We start from the raw sequence: 13095 nt of genomic DNA, 5'->3' as shown, positions 1-13095 counted from the left end.
GGCGGAGGGGGGGGAGAGACCGGGGAAAGGGCAGGGAGAGCCGGGGGGGGAGGGGAAGAGGCAGAGAGAGCACCAAGAGGATGTAGGGTTGAGGGGTGGTGAGTGGAAACAGGTGGCCGTAGCGAGGGTGCGGATGAGGGGGAGGTGGGCACCCAGGATGGGCCGTACTCGAAGGTGCGCGCGTGGTGCAGGACTAGGTTCTTCAGGGTACGAGACCGGGTTTTTTGTGTTGCGGCGTCTAGGTGAGATAGGATCTTGGGAACCAGCCGTCTTGGTAGAGCGGTAATGGGGGGGCACCGAGCTGGCTACCCTCCCCCCCTGTGGTTCCCGGAGGCTTGATCGCCCGGCGCTGCCGCAGGGTCTTCCCGTTTGAGTACTTTTCAAGTTAGACCCATTGCTGTGGAAGGGCGCGGACTTTTGTGGTGTTATCCCCCCGACGGGTGCTATCTCCCCTGGACTAGCCCAGGGAGGGAGAGGCGGAGGAGGGTAGTAGTCTCAGGAGGCTGTTTGGCGTCTTGTGGTGTGAGCTCTTTGCACTCTTTTTTGCGTGAGGATTTTTGAGCTTGGTGACCTCCCCAGCTCGTCGGGCTCCCGGTCGCCCAGGTTCTGGTTGAGAGCTCTCTGAGATGCTCGGTTCGTTCGGTCGGCAGGAAGAGCCCCCCAGTTGCGACTTCGTTTATGTTAGGAGACCAGCGGGCATAGATCCCGTCTAGTTGGAGCGCCACACGAGCGCTGTTGTGTGCCGGCCGTCGTTTCCCGTGCAGCCTGACCCGGGGGCGGAGTGCATGAGACTAACCAGCCGTATGCACCCGCCCCCGCGCTGTGCTTCGGCCCTGGGCCCCCGGCTTTTCAGCCCACAGTGTAATCAACATCATACATACATACATTACATACATGCATGCATACATACATACATACATTACATACATACATATGCTGTGTTTCGGCTTCGGCCCCCGGCTCTCACAGCCCACAGTGTAATGTAAGTCATACATACATACATACATACATACATACATACATACATACATACATACATACATACATACATACATACATACATACATACATACATACATACATACATACATACATACATACATACATACATACATACATACATACATACATACATACATACATACATACATACATACATACATACATACATACATACATACATACATGGATGGAGGGGCTGCGGAGTGGCTGCGTAGAGTGTTGGCAGTCTGAGTCGGGGTCGGGAGCACACAAGACTAACCGACTTGTGCTGTGTGCTCCCGACCCTTGCGCTGTGTTTCGGCTTCGGCCCCCGGCTCTCGCAGCCCACAGTGTAATCTAAGTCATACATACATACATACATACATACATACATACATACATACATACATACATACATACATACATACATACATACATACATACATACATACATACATACATACATACATACATACATACATACATACATGCAAAGATCTACCTAGTTTGCTGCCTGCCGGCGGCAATAGCATCCACCGTAGCACCATCAGCAGCACTTCAAGCCCCACAACAATAAGGAAGAAGTATTGCTCCGCCTTGGCTTCGACCCGGAGAGTGAAGCCTAATTCATGCGCGATTCGCTGAGCAGCAGTTGCCGAGGCAAGACTACACAGAACACCAAAAATATGGCAGGTGCATCCAGGTCGAGATTCAGGACCGCGGGAAGGCTATGCTATCCAACAACAACCAAATCGGTGTTGTTGGAGGGAAAAAATAGATTATCGCTCCGGAACTAATCTCGATTCATTTCCTGAGCTTTATGCCGTATCGTTGAGCATCATCGATGATATCAGCTCGTTATGCCGCGCCATCCAAAACTCCTGCTCCCCCTCCCCTTCCCCCGCTGCAGCCTTCACTTCCCAGCTACTGCCGCAACCCTCCGGCCCCATATCCACCGGCCTTAGATGCACCGCCAGGTCTGCACGACGCACAAAATGCTTCCAGCCAGGAAAGCACGCGCACATCAGCAACGCCAGGCTGTAGCACCCCTGCACATCCGCCAAGTTCTGGTCCGCCGCTGCTGGTACCACTGCTGCCGCTGCCGCCGGTTGTGCCGCCATATTTATGCCAAACACCCGGGCATTCAAATGTCTCACCAGCTGGCTGCCAGGCCCCAATACCTTGGTGTGCTGCTGCCATTCGCTTTTCGCGTGCAGGTTGGTGTACAGTCGACCTGGGTCACCGGGTTGAACGGGCTTGCCGTCCTCACCCACCAACACCAGCTCCCCCCACGTCCAGGAGTTATGGTACGTGTTGTGGTCCTTCGGGTAATCGCTCCAGCCCTGCAGCAGGAGCAACAACAGCAACAGCAACAGTAGCAGCATGGAGTACTGGTGCAACCCGGTGGCAGTAGCAATGGCTTCAGCTGAACATATCACCCATTCCTCAGATTGCGTCTGCGTGTACTACATGGACAAATGCAAGCCCGCATCTGGTTCGGTGTGACCCGAGCTTTGCTCCCCGGCCGACCCCCAGGCCGACCCCCACCAGCAACAGCACCCGCACACACACTACCATCACCACTTTGAGGACCTCGTCACGTACCTGATCGTGCGCCTCGATGCTAATCGTCACAGCAACCACCTGGGACGAGCAGTACGTATTGTATTACGAGGCAGTGACGAGCAAGCGTACATGTGAGGTGTCAACTGCGTAGGTTATGATTTACTGTGCAGAGCTTACACACACACCCTACGACGCCCCTTACATGACACGCTGGCCTCATCTCCCGCCCATCTCGCCTGGAGGCGCGCCCCTGCTCTTCTGCTTTATACAATTTCAAATGTCCACAGAACCTGTTAGGGCCCCCCCCGGTTAGGCTAACTGCCATTTCGTGTCCCATCAGGGCCCGGCCCGGCGAAAGGGTAGGTGTAGCAAGCTGTTTAGCTGTCAATTTTAATAAGGCTCTGAAACAGCGCACTTTTTAAATCTATACATATATTGGATCTGGATTTTCCTTCTCCGATTTCAAGTATCGGGCTCGCCCCAAGTAAAACGCATATGCGCACGTACAGATTTTTTTTCAAGTCCCGCTGCCTCAATCACGCCAAATTAAAAGAACATCCTTCCCGGTCATGTGTTACCTCGTAATGGGTTGCTCCGAAACCCGGAACGTACGGCTTTGCTAGCGGCAGCCGCAGGTACGGCACCTTGTTCTTCATAACACTTGCCTCCACTGCTTTCCGTACAACGAGGGTGGTCTCGAACCCCAGGCGGTACAAGCCTTCCCTACAGGGTTCAGGGCATTAGAACCGTGTTCAAGTGATGGAAAGTTGACGACCAGGCACACGTGTCCTTACATATATTGGCTAAGCCTCCCGAGAAAACGAGGGTGCATGTGAGTGTGAGTGTGTGAGTGTGTGAGTGCATGTGTATGTGTGAGTGCATGTGTATGTGTGAGTGTGTGTGTGTATGTGTGAGTGTGTGTGTGTGTGAGAGAGAGAGTGCATGTGCATGTGTGAGTGTGTGTGTGAGTGCATGTGTATGTGTATGTGTATGTGTGAGTGTGCGAGTGCATGTGAGTGTGTGAGTGTGTGAATGTGTTAATAGAACTGACATCTGAAATGAACAAAGGTGCCACGACACGTACCTTCCTAGTACTTAACATCCCGCCCATCCTACACACCCACGCTTTCTCTCCCATCTCCTGCAGCGACCCTCGCCTATTCATGCACCCAGCCAAACCAAAGCCCTGAAACCCTACCCAACCACCAAACTGCCAACCACCCACCGGATATCGGTCGGCTTAGCGTTCAGGAAGCACATCAAGTCGTGATCGGCCTCCAGCCTGGCCACCAGCGTCTCCATCTGTTGCGGTGTCACCAACCGTAGCGGTAAACCACCGCTGCCGCCATCACCGCCACGCACTCGCTCGGCGCCTTTTATCTCCGGCGTACATGTATTGGTGGGTCGGAGGCAAGGTAGCTGGTAAAAGGCGGCCTGAGTGGCGAGGATGTTGGTTTCAGAAGACAGGAGTGGGGACAGAGGACCGGAGGTGAGGTGTGCGTGCCGTAGTAGAGCATGCAGGGACAAAAGAGCTTAGTTGTGAACTTCGTGGTGGAACTTATCACATAATGGATAATAATGTGGACCAGGCTGCTAGGTTCAGGTATGCAGCATGGGGGCTGTGCAGTGTCGATAGCACCTGGTTGAGGGAAACTTCTGGTCGGGTCTGGCGACACCTCTGTGCAGGTAAAGGTTTAGGGTTTAATTCCTGGTCAGACCCTCCACGATAATCAGGAGAAATAGGTTTATGAATCACTGCTAAGGTGTGGAGATGAGGTCTAGTTGATGGACTACATTTCGCATGCTGAGTTGCTGGTGATGGCTGGTCTGTCAGTCTACGGATGTCGGGTGACTGGATGAGGAGGGGTCTAGTTAGCAGGACCCAAACCGCCGTCGGTGGTAAGGTGTAATCAACTCCATGGCCTCACGGCTTTGATGGACCCCCCCACACTTGTGCAGCACGTGTGATTTCTAACATAACGAGGCTACACCTAAAATACAAACTACTGCAAGCCGGAAATTCGCTTTTGGCCATGAACACGGCAAGGTGAGACAACGTGCCTGCTTGAGGGGGGGCCAACTTGTCGCTGCTGTGCGGTCCTGGCTCATGGCAGCGTTGAGTTGCTCGGTGTCCATCATTGCGACCCGCAGCAGCTGTACTTCCAGCATAAGATCCAGGAAGGCCCGGCAACCAAGGAAGTCTGCAGCACATATGGCTGCCGCAAGAGTTGGGGTGTTCTGGAAGAGGAAACTGGGAAGCCATGCACTTTTGGGCTGAACATTGGCTTGTGCGGCAGCCTCTTGCATGGCCCAGGCATCTAGGGTTGCCAGGCCTTGTGTAGAGACTCTACCAGGAACGCAGGGCACGACAATTCGACGCGCGGGATCGCTGGCTGTCTTGCCAGGGTCGGTGGTGGAGGCATCTACACCGAGATCTTGGACTTGAAGGGAAGCTTGTTCCTCATCGGCTCTGCAAAAATCTAGCAGCTGCCTTCCCACGTCGCACCGACTGGCAAGCGCAGCGGAAATGCTGGCAGATCGATCACCTTCATCTTGCCATTCCTCCGAAGCACGTTCAGCTCGTCTGCCTGCTGAGGTGTTAATGCTATACTTCATCAAACCCTGCATGTCACCGTCATTTGAGGGGCACATTCCATAAGCTATGACTTCTCGAAGCAAAGTATGAGTGTAGGGATAGGCAAGTTATGAGGATGAAGAGGGGGTGCGGGGGCATGTTTTCTTGTAAGTTGGTGCGGGAGGATGATGAAGCGATGGTGAGTCTGAAGACGGGGAATCCAAACGGCGGGGGTTTCAGGACAGCCAGCATGTGCGTATGTGTGTGTATCTGGGGGGCGGGGGAGACCAGGGGGGGTCAATTGTGGGTCGGGAGGGCACACGGGTGATGTATGTATGCATGTATGCATGTATGCATGTATGCGTGTATGCGTGTATGCGTGTATGCATGTATGCATGTATGTGTGTATGCGTGTATGCGTGTATGCGTGTATGCGTGTATGCGTGTATGCGTGTATGCATGTATGCGTGTATGCGTGTATGCATGTATGCGTGTATGCATGTATGCGTGTATGCATGTATGCATGTATGCATGTTTGTTGGCTTAGACGCGACGGAGCGAAGCGACCGGAGCTTCTAAGGCTGGTTCTGTGGTACTGTCGTACAACTGGTTCGCAGTGGCGACTTCATTCTCACCGCTCTCCTGGTGAAGTCATTCTGCCTTCACGCAGAAGAGCATACAGCCTTGTCCAATAGTCAGTGTGACAGGCTGTACTTGAAGCCTTACCATTTCAAGTTCCGATCTACATCGCTCGAGTTCCTACGGTTCCGACTTAGTTCCTTCAAATTTCAACTATTAATGACAATGCGCCATAGACAGAGACCGTAGCTACCGTTCCAGGTGGGGCTGGTGGTGGGTTGGGCACCATCGGGTCCTCCCCGCCGGCCAGTGCTGCTAAGACGGGCGCTGCTGTTTTAGAAACAGTAGTGATGAATGCCCTAGAGAAGGTCTCTGAGAAGCGCTGCCGGGACGATCGGGCCGCTTTGGAGCAGGCAGATGAGTTTCGCGCGGATGTTATGGCTAATGAGCAGAGATCACTGCTTTAACAACATCACCGGCACACGGATCCCAAAAGGTGAAAAAGCGGAGGCCCTTGTGCAGACTGGGCCTTGCGGACGGCGAGCGCCTCCACACCTGGCAGTCATGGTGGCAGCCATTCTCGCGGCGCTGGAGGCTCCGGCAGTGGAGGCAGCGGTGGCGGATCGCGCGGCAGCAGCCACAGGGGTGGCGGCCAGCGTGGAGGTCATGAGTACGGTGGAGGTCGCGATGCAGAGCGCTTGATCGCAGCGATCGCAATGGCAATAGCCGCAAGGAAGGCCGCAGCGGCAAGTAGTGGTTTTCAGGCGCTGGCGCAGTAGAGTGGGGCCCGTGTGCCTGTCTTTTTCTTGGCCCGTGTGCTGCTTCTTCTCTTCAAGGACCATCGCCGGTCAGTGCAGAGTGTGCAAGTTTTCTTTCTTCTTTGGTTATGATGAGGTTGCCAGCGAGCATCGATTAGGCACCCGTGCGTGCGATTGAGGCGCCCGTGTGCGCGAAATTTGGTGCCCGTGTGCACAGTTGTTGGCGCCCATGTGCGCAGTTTTGGCGCCCGCGTGCGCAGTTGTTGGTGCCCGTGTGCGCAGTCGTTGGCGCCGCGTGCGCAGTTGTTGGCGCCGCGTGTGCAGTTGTTGGCGCCGTGTGCGCAGTTTTGGCGCAAGCGTGTGCAGTCGTTGGCGCTGTGTGCGCAGTTTTGGCGCCCGCGTGCGCAGTTGTTGGCGCCCGTGTGCGCAGTTTTGGCGCCCGCGTGCGCAGTTGTTGGCGCCCGTGTGCGCAGTTGTTGGCGCCTGCGTGCACAGTTGTTGGCGTCCGCGTGTGCAGTTGTTGGCGCCCGTGAGTGCAGTTGTTGGCGCCCACGAGTGCAGTTGTAAGCTGTGTTGACGACCTTTTTTACTCGCGGTGTTTTGCCTTCCCGCTTTCCTCCTTTATATCGCGTTCACATTTTGAGGTTGTGAACAGACCGTCACACGGGTTCACTTTGTGGCAGCGTTTGCCTTTTTTCCCTTTTCGGATAATTCGCGTCAGGCCAAGTGGCCACTCAAGTCGCCTCGGCAGCCGGCCGGCTGGGGGACCCGTTTTTTGCCTGTCTTACTCTTTAAGTGTTGCTCCACTTCTCGCCTCGCCCGTGTCTCCAACAGTCTGTCCGGTGCACGCTTGCAGGCCTTCATAGCCGCCAGTAATTCCAGCCTGAGGAACCATGGATTCGTTCTCGCACGATGATGCTATTGCCTTCCTGTCCGAGCTAGGGGTAGAGGCCCTCTCGAGTCTGGGCCTTGTGGAAAACGTCCAGCTGTCCGTCAGTCCGTCCGTCAGTCCATTAGTCCGTCCAGCCAACTCAAAGGGCAGCGTCTTTTAGGTCAGCCGCGCGGCCCACCCACCGCAGCCCCCGAAGACTTGCCAGCCCCCAAACGGCCCGCACCGGGCCCCATCCCTGCCCGTCGGCCAAAGCTGGACCCCGCACCAGTTCCGGCAAGTCTGGCCACGCATCGGAAACAACCAGCCCGCCCCGCGGTGGCGCCAGAAGGTGTGAAGGTTGAGGCCCCGGGTGAATTCTGGGAAGATAAAGGGGAGTTTTCTTGTCCTACTTTCGACAACGCCTCGGGATCTCGGTCGACTCCAGTAGCGGGTCCGCCTTCCGTGCCGCCCCAGATGAGGGGACGCCTCTCGGGCAAGAAAGGCGCTTGGAAGGCTTGGGTCGTGAACGCGCTGGTCATCTCGTGGATCACGTCGGGTTTCCCACTCCGTTGGGTCTCCAGCCCTCCCCCCCAGCACTCCGGCCGCAATCACGCTTCGGCAACTGCCAACACCGCGTTCGTGGACAAAGCCGTAGCAGATCTGGTGGCGTCGGGCACAGCCCGTGTATGGCTGTCGCAGCCCCGCGTGGTTTGCCCATTGGGGGTCGTGCAGCAGGCAACTAAGCTCCGGCTTATTTGGGACGGCAGGCCGGTAAATAATTACTTGCACGTCCCCTCCTTCTGCTACGAAGACTTGAAGGCGGTTCCTGGTTGGCTACTCCCAGGCGATTATCTTTTTACTTTGGACCTTAAAAGCGGCTATCATCACCTCGATATCGATCCCAGGTTCTGGGAATATCTCGGCTTCTGCTGGAGAGGGGTCTTCTATGTCTTCACACAACTGCCTTTCGGCCTCGCTTCCGCTTGCTGGGCGTTCACTAAGCTCATGCGAGAGGTCATGCACCCCTGGCGCAAACGCGGCTGGCGATGCTCGGGCTACATAGACGATCAGGTTCACGCAGACCAGAACGCCGATAACTTGGTCCGGCGCAGGGCCGAAGTGGTTGCTCAGTTGGAGACGCTCGGTTTCCTGGTCAATAAAGAGAAATCTATGCTGGGGGCCGTGCAGCATCGCATTCGTTACTTGGGCATGCTTATCGATACCAAGGACAGCGTTTTCATCGTGCCAGGCAACAAGCGGGACCGCCTCTTATCTCAGATCAACAGTGTGCTCACTGCGCGGCGCTCGACCGCCCGCCTATTGGCATCCATTAAAGGCCAACTCCTGGCCATGTCTTGGGCCCTCGGACCTTGGGCCCGGCTGCGCACCCGAGCTCTCGGTCAACTTATTGAAACTCGGCAGACCTGGGAAACCCATCTCTCCCTCTCTGACGACGCACGGGAGGAGCTGTCTTTCTGGGAGTCGTCCTTTGATCGGTTTAACGGCCGACGACACCTGTGGGTTCCGTCCGTGGTGCATTCCCTCATTTTTTGCGACGCCGCAGGCAAATCCTCCGAGTCCCTCGGAGGTTGGGGGGCCTGGACCATCCTCAATGGCCGGTTAGCGCCAGCGCGTGGCGAGTGGACACCCGACGTCAGTGCTATGGGATCTACCCCGCAGGAACTCCAGGCCATTCTGAACGTGATTCAATCTTTCGATAGCCCAGCCGGTTTATCTGGTCAGTCGGTTAAGGTCATCACCAACAACCTTAATGCAGCGAACGTAGTCAACAAGGGCTCCGCTAAAGCGGACAACTCCCACAAGGTCGCCTGCGAGCTGCTTAGCTTTTGTTTCGAGCAGGATATCCGCCTGCAAGCGGAGTGGCGACCCCGCGGCCAGAACCAGCTCGCCAATGCGCTTTCGAAATTGCAAGAGCCTGACGACTGGATGCTGAAGCCCAGCATATTCCGCAGGCTTCACGACACCTGGGGCCCCTTCAACATCGACCTATTTACGTCCCACGCGGCTTTCCAGCTCCCCGTGTACTATTCCCGCTATTTCACCTCAACGACGTCCGGAGTCGACGCGTTCAGGTTCTCATGGGGGCGCAGGTGCTGGGCGAACCCGCCCTTTCACCTCCTCCTCAGGGTACTGCAGCACGCCGAGGCCTGCCAGTCCCGGCTTTGCCTTGTCGCGCCTTTCTGGCCTACTCGCGACTGGTGGCCTTTTATCACAGCCGACGGGGTCTGATTCAAACCTTTCGTGAGTGGAGTTCGCTTGCTCGGCCGGGCCGCGGATGTCTTCCTGGCCCGCACTTCGGGGGCCCCCCTGCCCAAAGGCGCTTCCCGCTGGTCCACCTTGGCCCTTCTGGTCGACTTCTCGGCCGCTAACATCAACCGTATCCGTGTCCCCGCTGATCTGACCGTGCCCCTCGCACAGACTTAGATGCCCGGGCTGAGGCTCTTTTGGTCGCTCTTGGCGCGGAGGCGGACACGGAGCTCTCCACCTTGGCGACTCAGTTTGCCCAAGTGGCCGGTCAGACACTCGCCCCGCGGACATCCAATGATTACGCGCGGTCTTGGGAACCCTTCCGTGAGTGGTGGGTGGCCAGGCAACTGCCCGGAAGCATCTATGACACCCCGGGTGAGGCGGTGGCGCTCTATCTGCTCTCCCTGCTGAACTCGTCCAAGGAAGATAAGGTGGGGCCTGGACGGGTTCGTACAGCGAGTGCAGCAATCAGCTCCCACTTCCGCCTAGCCGGCAGAGCGCCCCCTACAGAGCACCCTGCCTGCAGCATCGTCCGCGACCTCGCCGAAAAGCAACTCCAAGGCCGTAAGCTGGAACGCGACACCCTGGAGCCGGCGGACGTCATGGCGCTGGCCTGGCTGGTCGGTGGGCCGGAGCCGCCTCTCGACCAACTCATGACCGTTACGGCCGTCATGGTCATGTTCGCGGGGTTCTTTCGGTTCGATGATGCTGCGGAGATCAGCGTTCACAAGGACCTTCTGGTTATCACGGCAACTGGGATGGATGTTTTCATCCCTCGATCCAAGACTGATCAGCAGAGACAGGGTCACTGGGTTCCCATCGCCCGCGTCGGCGGTGCCGCTTGCCCCGTGGGCCTGACAGAGCGCCTCCTCACCCTAGGAGGGTACAAACGCCGCCCAGACACGCCAGACGAGGACGTCGGGCCCCTTTTGCGACCGGTCCAGTGGAACAGGGCCGGGGGGTACTTGTCAGGCCCCCTGACAGGCACGGTGGCCCAGCCGATCCACTCCCTGTCGTACCCTGCCTTCTGCCACCGGCTCAACAAGACCCTGCAGGCGGCGGGGATCACCCACCGCATCACTGCGCATTCCATGCGCATAGGAGGAAATAGCACTGCCGCCGACCGCGGTGTGCCTGCGGACCTGCGCAAAGCGCACGGCCGGTGGCGCAGCGACGCCATGGTGCAGCACTACACACGGCGCGACGGGGAGGCGAAACTCTCCGTCTCCCGCAGCCTGGGCCTCGCCAGTGAGCAAATGTCTCTTCGGTCTGCTGTGTAAGGCCCTTGGCAGCGGTGCAATTCTCGCCAACAAATCGTCCAAACCGCACCGTTCAGCACCATCAGGTCAGCCAATCCTCCGCCACCAGAACCAGTTAAGGGAGACAGTAACACAGAATTGTTGGCTTAGACGCGACGGAGCGAAGCGACCGGAGCTTCTAAGGCTGGTTCTGTGGAACTGTCGTACAACTGGTTCGCAGTGGCGACTTCATTCTCGCCGCTCTCCTGGTGAAGTCATTCTGCCTTCACGCAGAAGAGCATACAGCCTTGTCCAATAGTCAGTGCGACAGGCTGTACTTGCCCCCCGCCCGCCCTGTCCCTGTCAGCCCCTTGCTTCCTTTTTTCCGCTATCCCCAGTCTTGCCCCAGATGCAGCACTGATTGGCTCGGCCTGGCGTCGACGGGCTCCTGAGAGGCGCCCTCCCCCCCTCAGCATGGTGGCAGGGGGAGGCAGCACGCGCGCGGGAGGGGGGTGGTTCAGGGGGCGGGCCGAGGCGCCCGCATCCGGGATGAGGGGGAACACCCCTTGGGGTTGGTGCCTGGTCGCTTCTGGTCAGTCGGGCTTTGTCTGGTGCGAAAGTCTTCGGGGCGCGCGGGTGCTGCAGTGCTTTTGTTTCTTAGGTTAGCTTTGTTTTGGTTTTTGGTGTTGGGCGCTGGCGCCCTTTCGCAGTGTGTTCCGGACTGTTGGCTGTCTGGTGTGTCGCGCCGTGGTCGGCCGCGCGGCCCCCGTGGCTACGGGCGGCCTGCTGGCCGGTTGGGCCGTGCGGCCACTGATAGGCTTGGCTGTTTGCTCTTTCTGCTGTGTAAGGCCCTTGGCAGCGGTGCAATTCTCGCCAACAAATCGTCCAAACCGCACCGTTCAGCACCATCGGGTCAGCCAATCCTCCGCCACCAGAACCAGTTAAGGGAGACAGTAACACAGAAATGCATGTATGCGTGTATGCATGTATGCGTGTATGCATGTATGCGTGTATGCATGTATGCATGTATGCATGTATGCATGTATGTGTGTATGCGTGTATGCGTGTATGCGTGTATGCGTGTATGCGTGTATGCGTGTATGCGTGTATGCGTGTATGCGTGTATGCGTGTATGCGTGTATGCGTGTATGCGTGTATGCGTGTATGCGTGTATGCGTGTATGCGTGTATGCGTGTATGCGTGTATGCGTGTATGCGTGTATGCGTGTATGCGTGTATGCGTGTATGCATGTATGCATGTATGCATGTATGCATGTATGCATGTATGCATGTATGCATGTATGCATGTATGCATGTATGCATGTATGCATGTATGCATGTATGCATGTATGCATGTATGTATGTATGCCCCCCGCCTTAACCAACAACCTTCACTCACCCTGCTTTGCCCGGACGGAGCAGGCGACAAGGAGGAGGAGGCGGAGACGGCAGCGGCGGCAGCGGCTGTGCCCCCCGCCACGTGCCCCCCTCCCCCTTCCGGGCCCCCCTGGACCCTCTTCCCGGCGAAGGGAATGGACGCCGCCAGCTCCCTCATGAAGGTGTTCATGGAGGCCTTCAGACTGCCCAAGTTGGTGGTGGTGGTGGCGGGGGAGGAGGCGCCCAACCCGACCCCAACATCGCCACCCACTGAGGGGCCAGCAGCACCGCCGGTTCCTCCTCCCGTTGCCGTACTCGTCCCTCCTCCTGCTTCCCCCCCTCCCGCTCTGCCGCCCAGCTGCCCCGCCTTCAGCTGATAACAGCCCATGAGGTCGGACAGCTGCTTGCGGTTGAGAGCCTGAGGGAGGGAGAGGGAGGAAAGGGGGAAAGACGAACCACAAACGAGTGAAGCTGCTGCCAGGGCAAGAGTGTACCAGACGTAGAACTGACCGAAAGGCGTCCGTGAAGACCGCGACTTCGGGATGACGAAGTGAAGAGGATGTCGGAAAGACTACCTACCTAAGCCGCCAGGACTAAAAAAGCAGAAGAAATAGTATTGCCAAGCCGTAAAAAAGTAGGTGTAGAGAAGTAGGTGTGAAGGCGGCGGAAAAGTAGTAAAGCAGTGCTGTCGTAAAGCTGGCATAAAGTTTGCTGCTGGCCTGGAGAATTAGCTGATTTGCTGGTACTGAAAGGCTGTCGGTATGCAAGTGCTCCTCCCAAACCCCCAAACTAAAACGCGCGACCGACCCGACCGACCCGACTATCCTAGTCCGGCTAGCCGACCGACGCCAACGCAATATACCGAAGAAGCTCGAACCACCCT

General features: G+C 57.0%; 1 protein-coding gene across 1 annotated transcript; it reads left to right on the top strand.

Annotated features, from left to right (window-relative positions):
- Window positions 1-6145: 6145 nt before the first annotated feature.
- VOLCADRAFT_99184 (uncharacterized protein) lies at window positions 6146-10878 on the top strand (the record flags this gene model as incomplete). The annotated part of the gene is made up of 4 exons (XM_002957971.1): window positions 6146-6376; window positions 6763-6988; window positions 7539-8012; window positions 9770-10878. The coding sequence occupies 4 exons, from the start codon at window positions 6146-6148 to the stop codon at window positions 10876-10878; spliced, it is 2040 nt and encodes a 679-aa protein (XP_002958017.1).
- Window positions 10879-13095: the final 2217 nt, after the last annotated feature.

Source organism: Volvox carteri, assembly GCF_000143455.1.
Source record: "Volvox carteri f. nagariensis unplaced genomic scaffold VOLCAscaffold_83, whole genome shotgun sequence".
NCBI lineage: Eukaryota > Viridiplantae > Chlorophyta > Chlorophyceae > Chlamydomonadales > Volvocaceae > Volvox > Volvox carteri.
The sequence above is the reverse complement of the archived record's forward strand: the minus strand, read 5'-3'. Positions and strand labels throughout refer to the sequence as shown.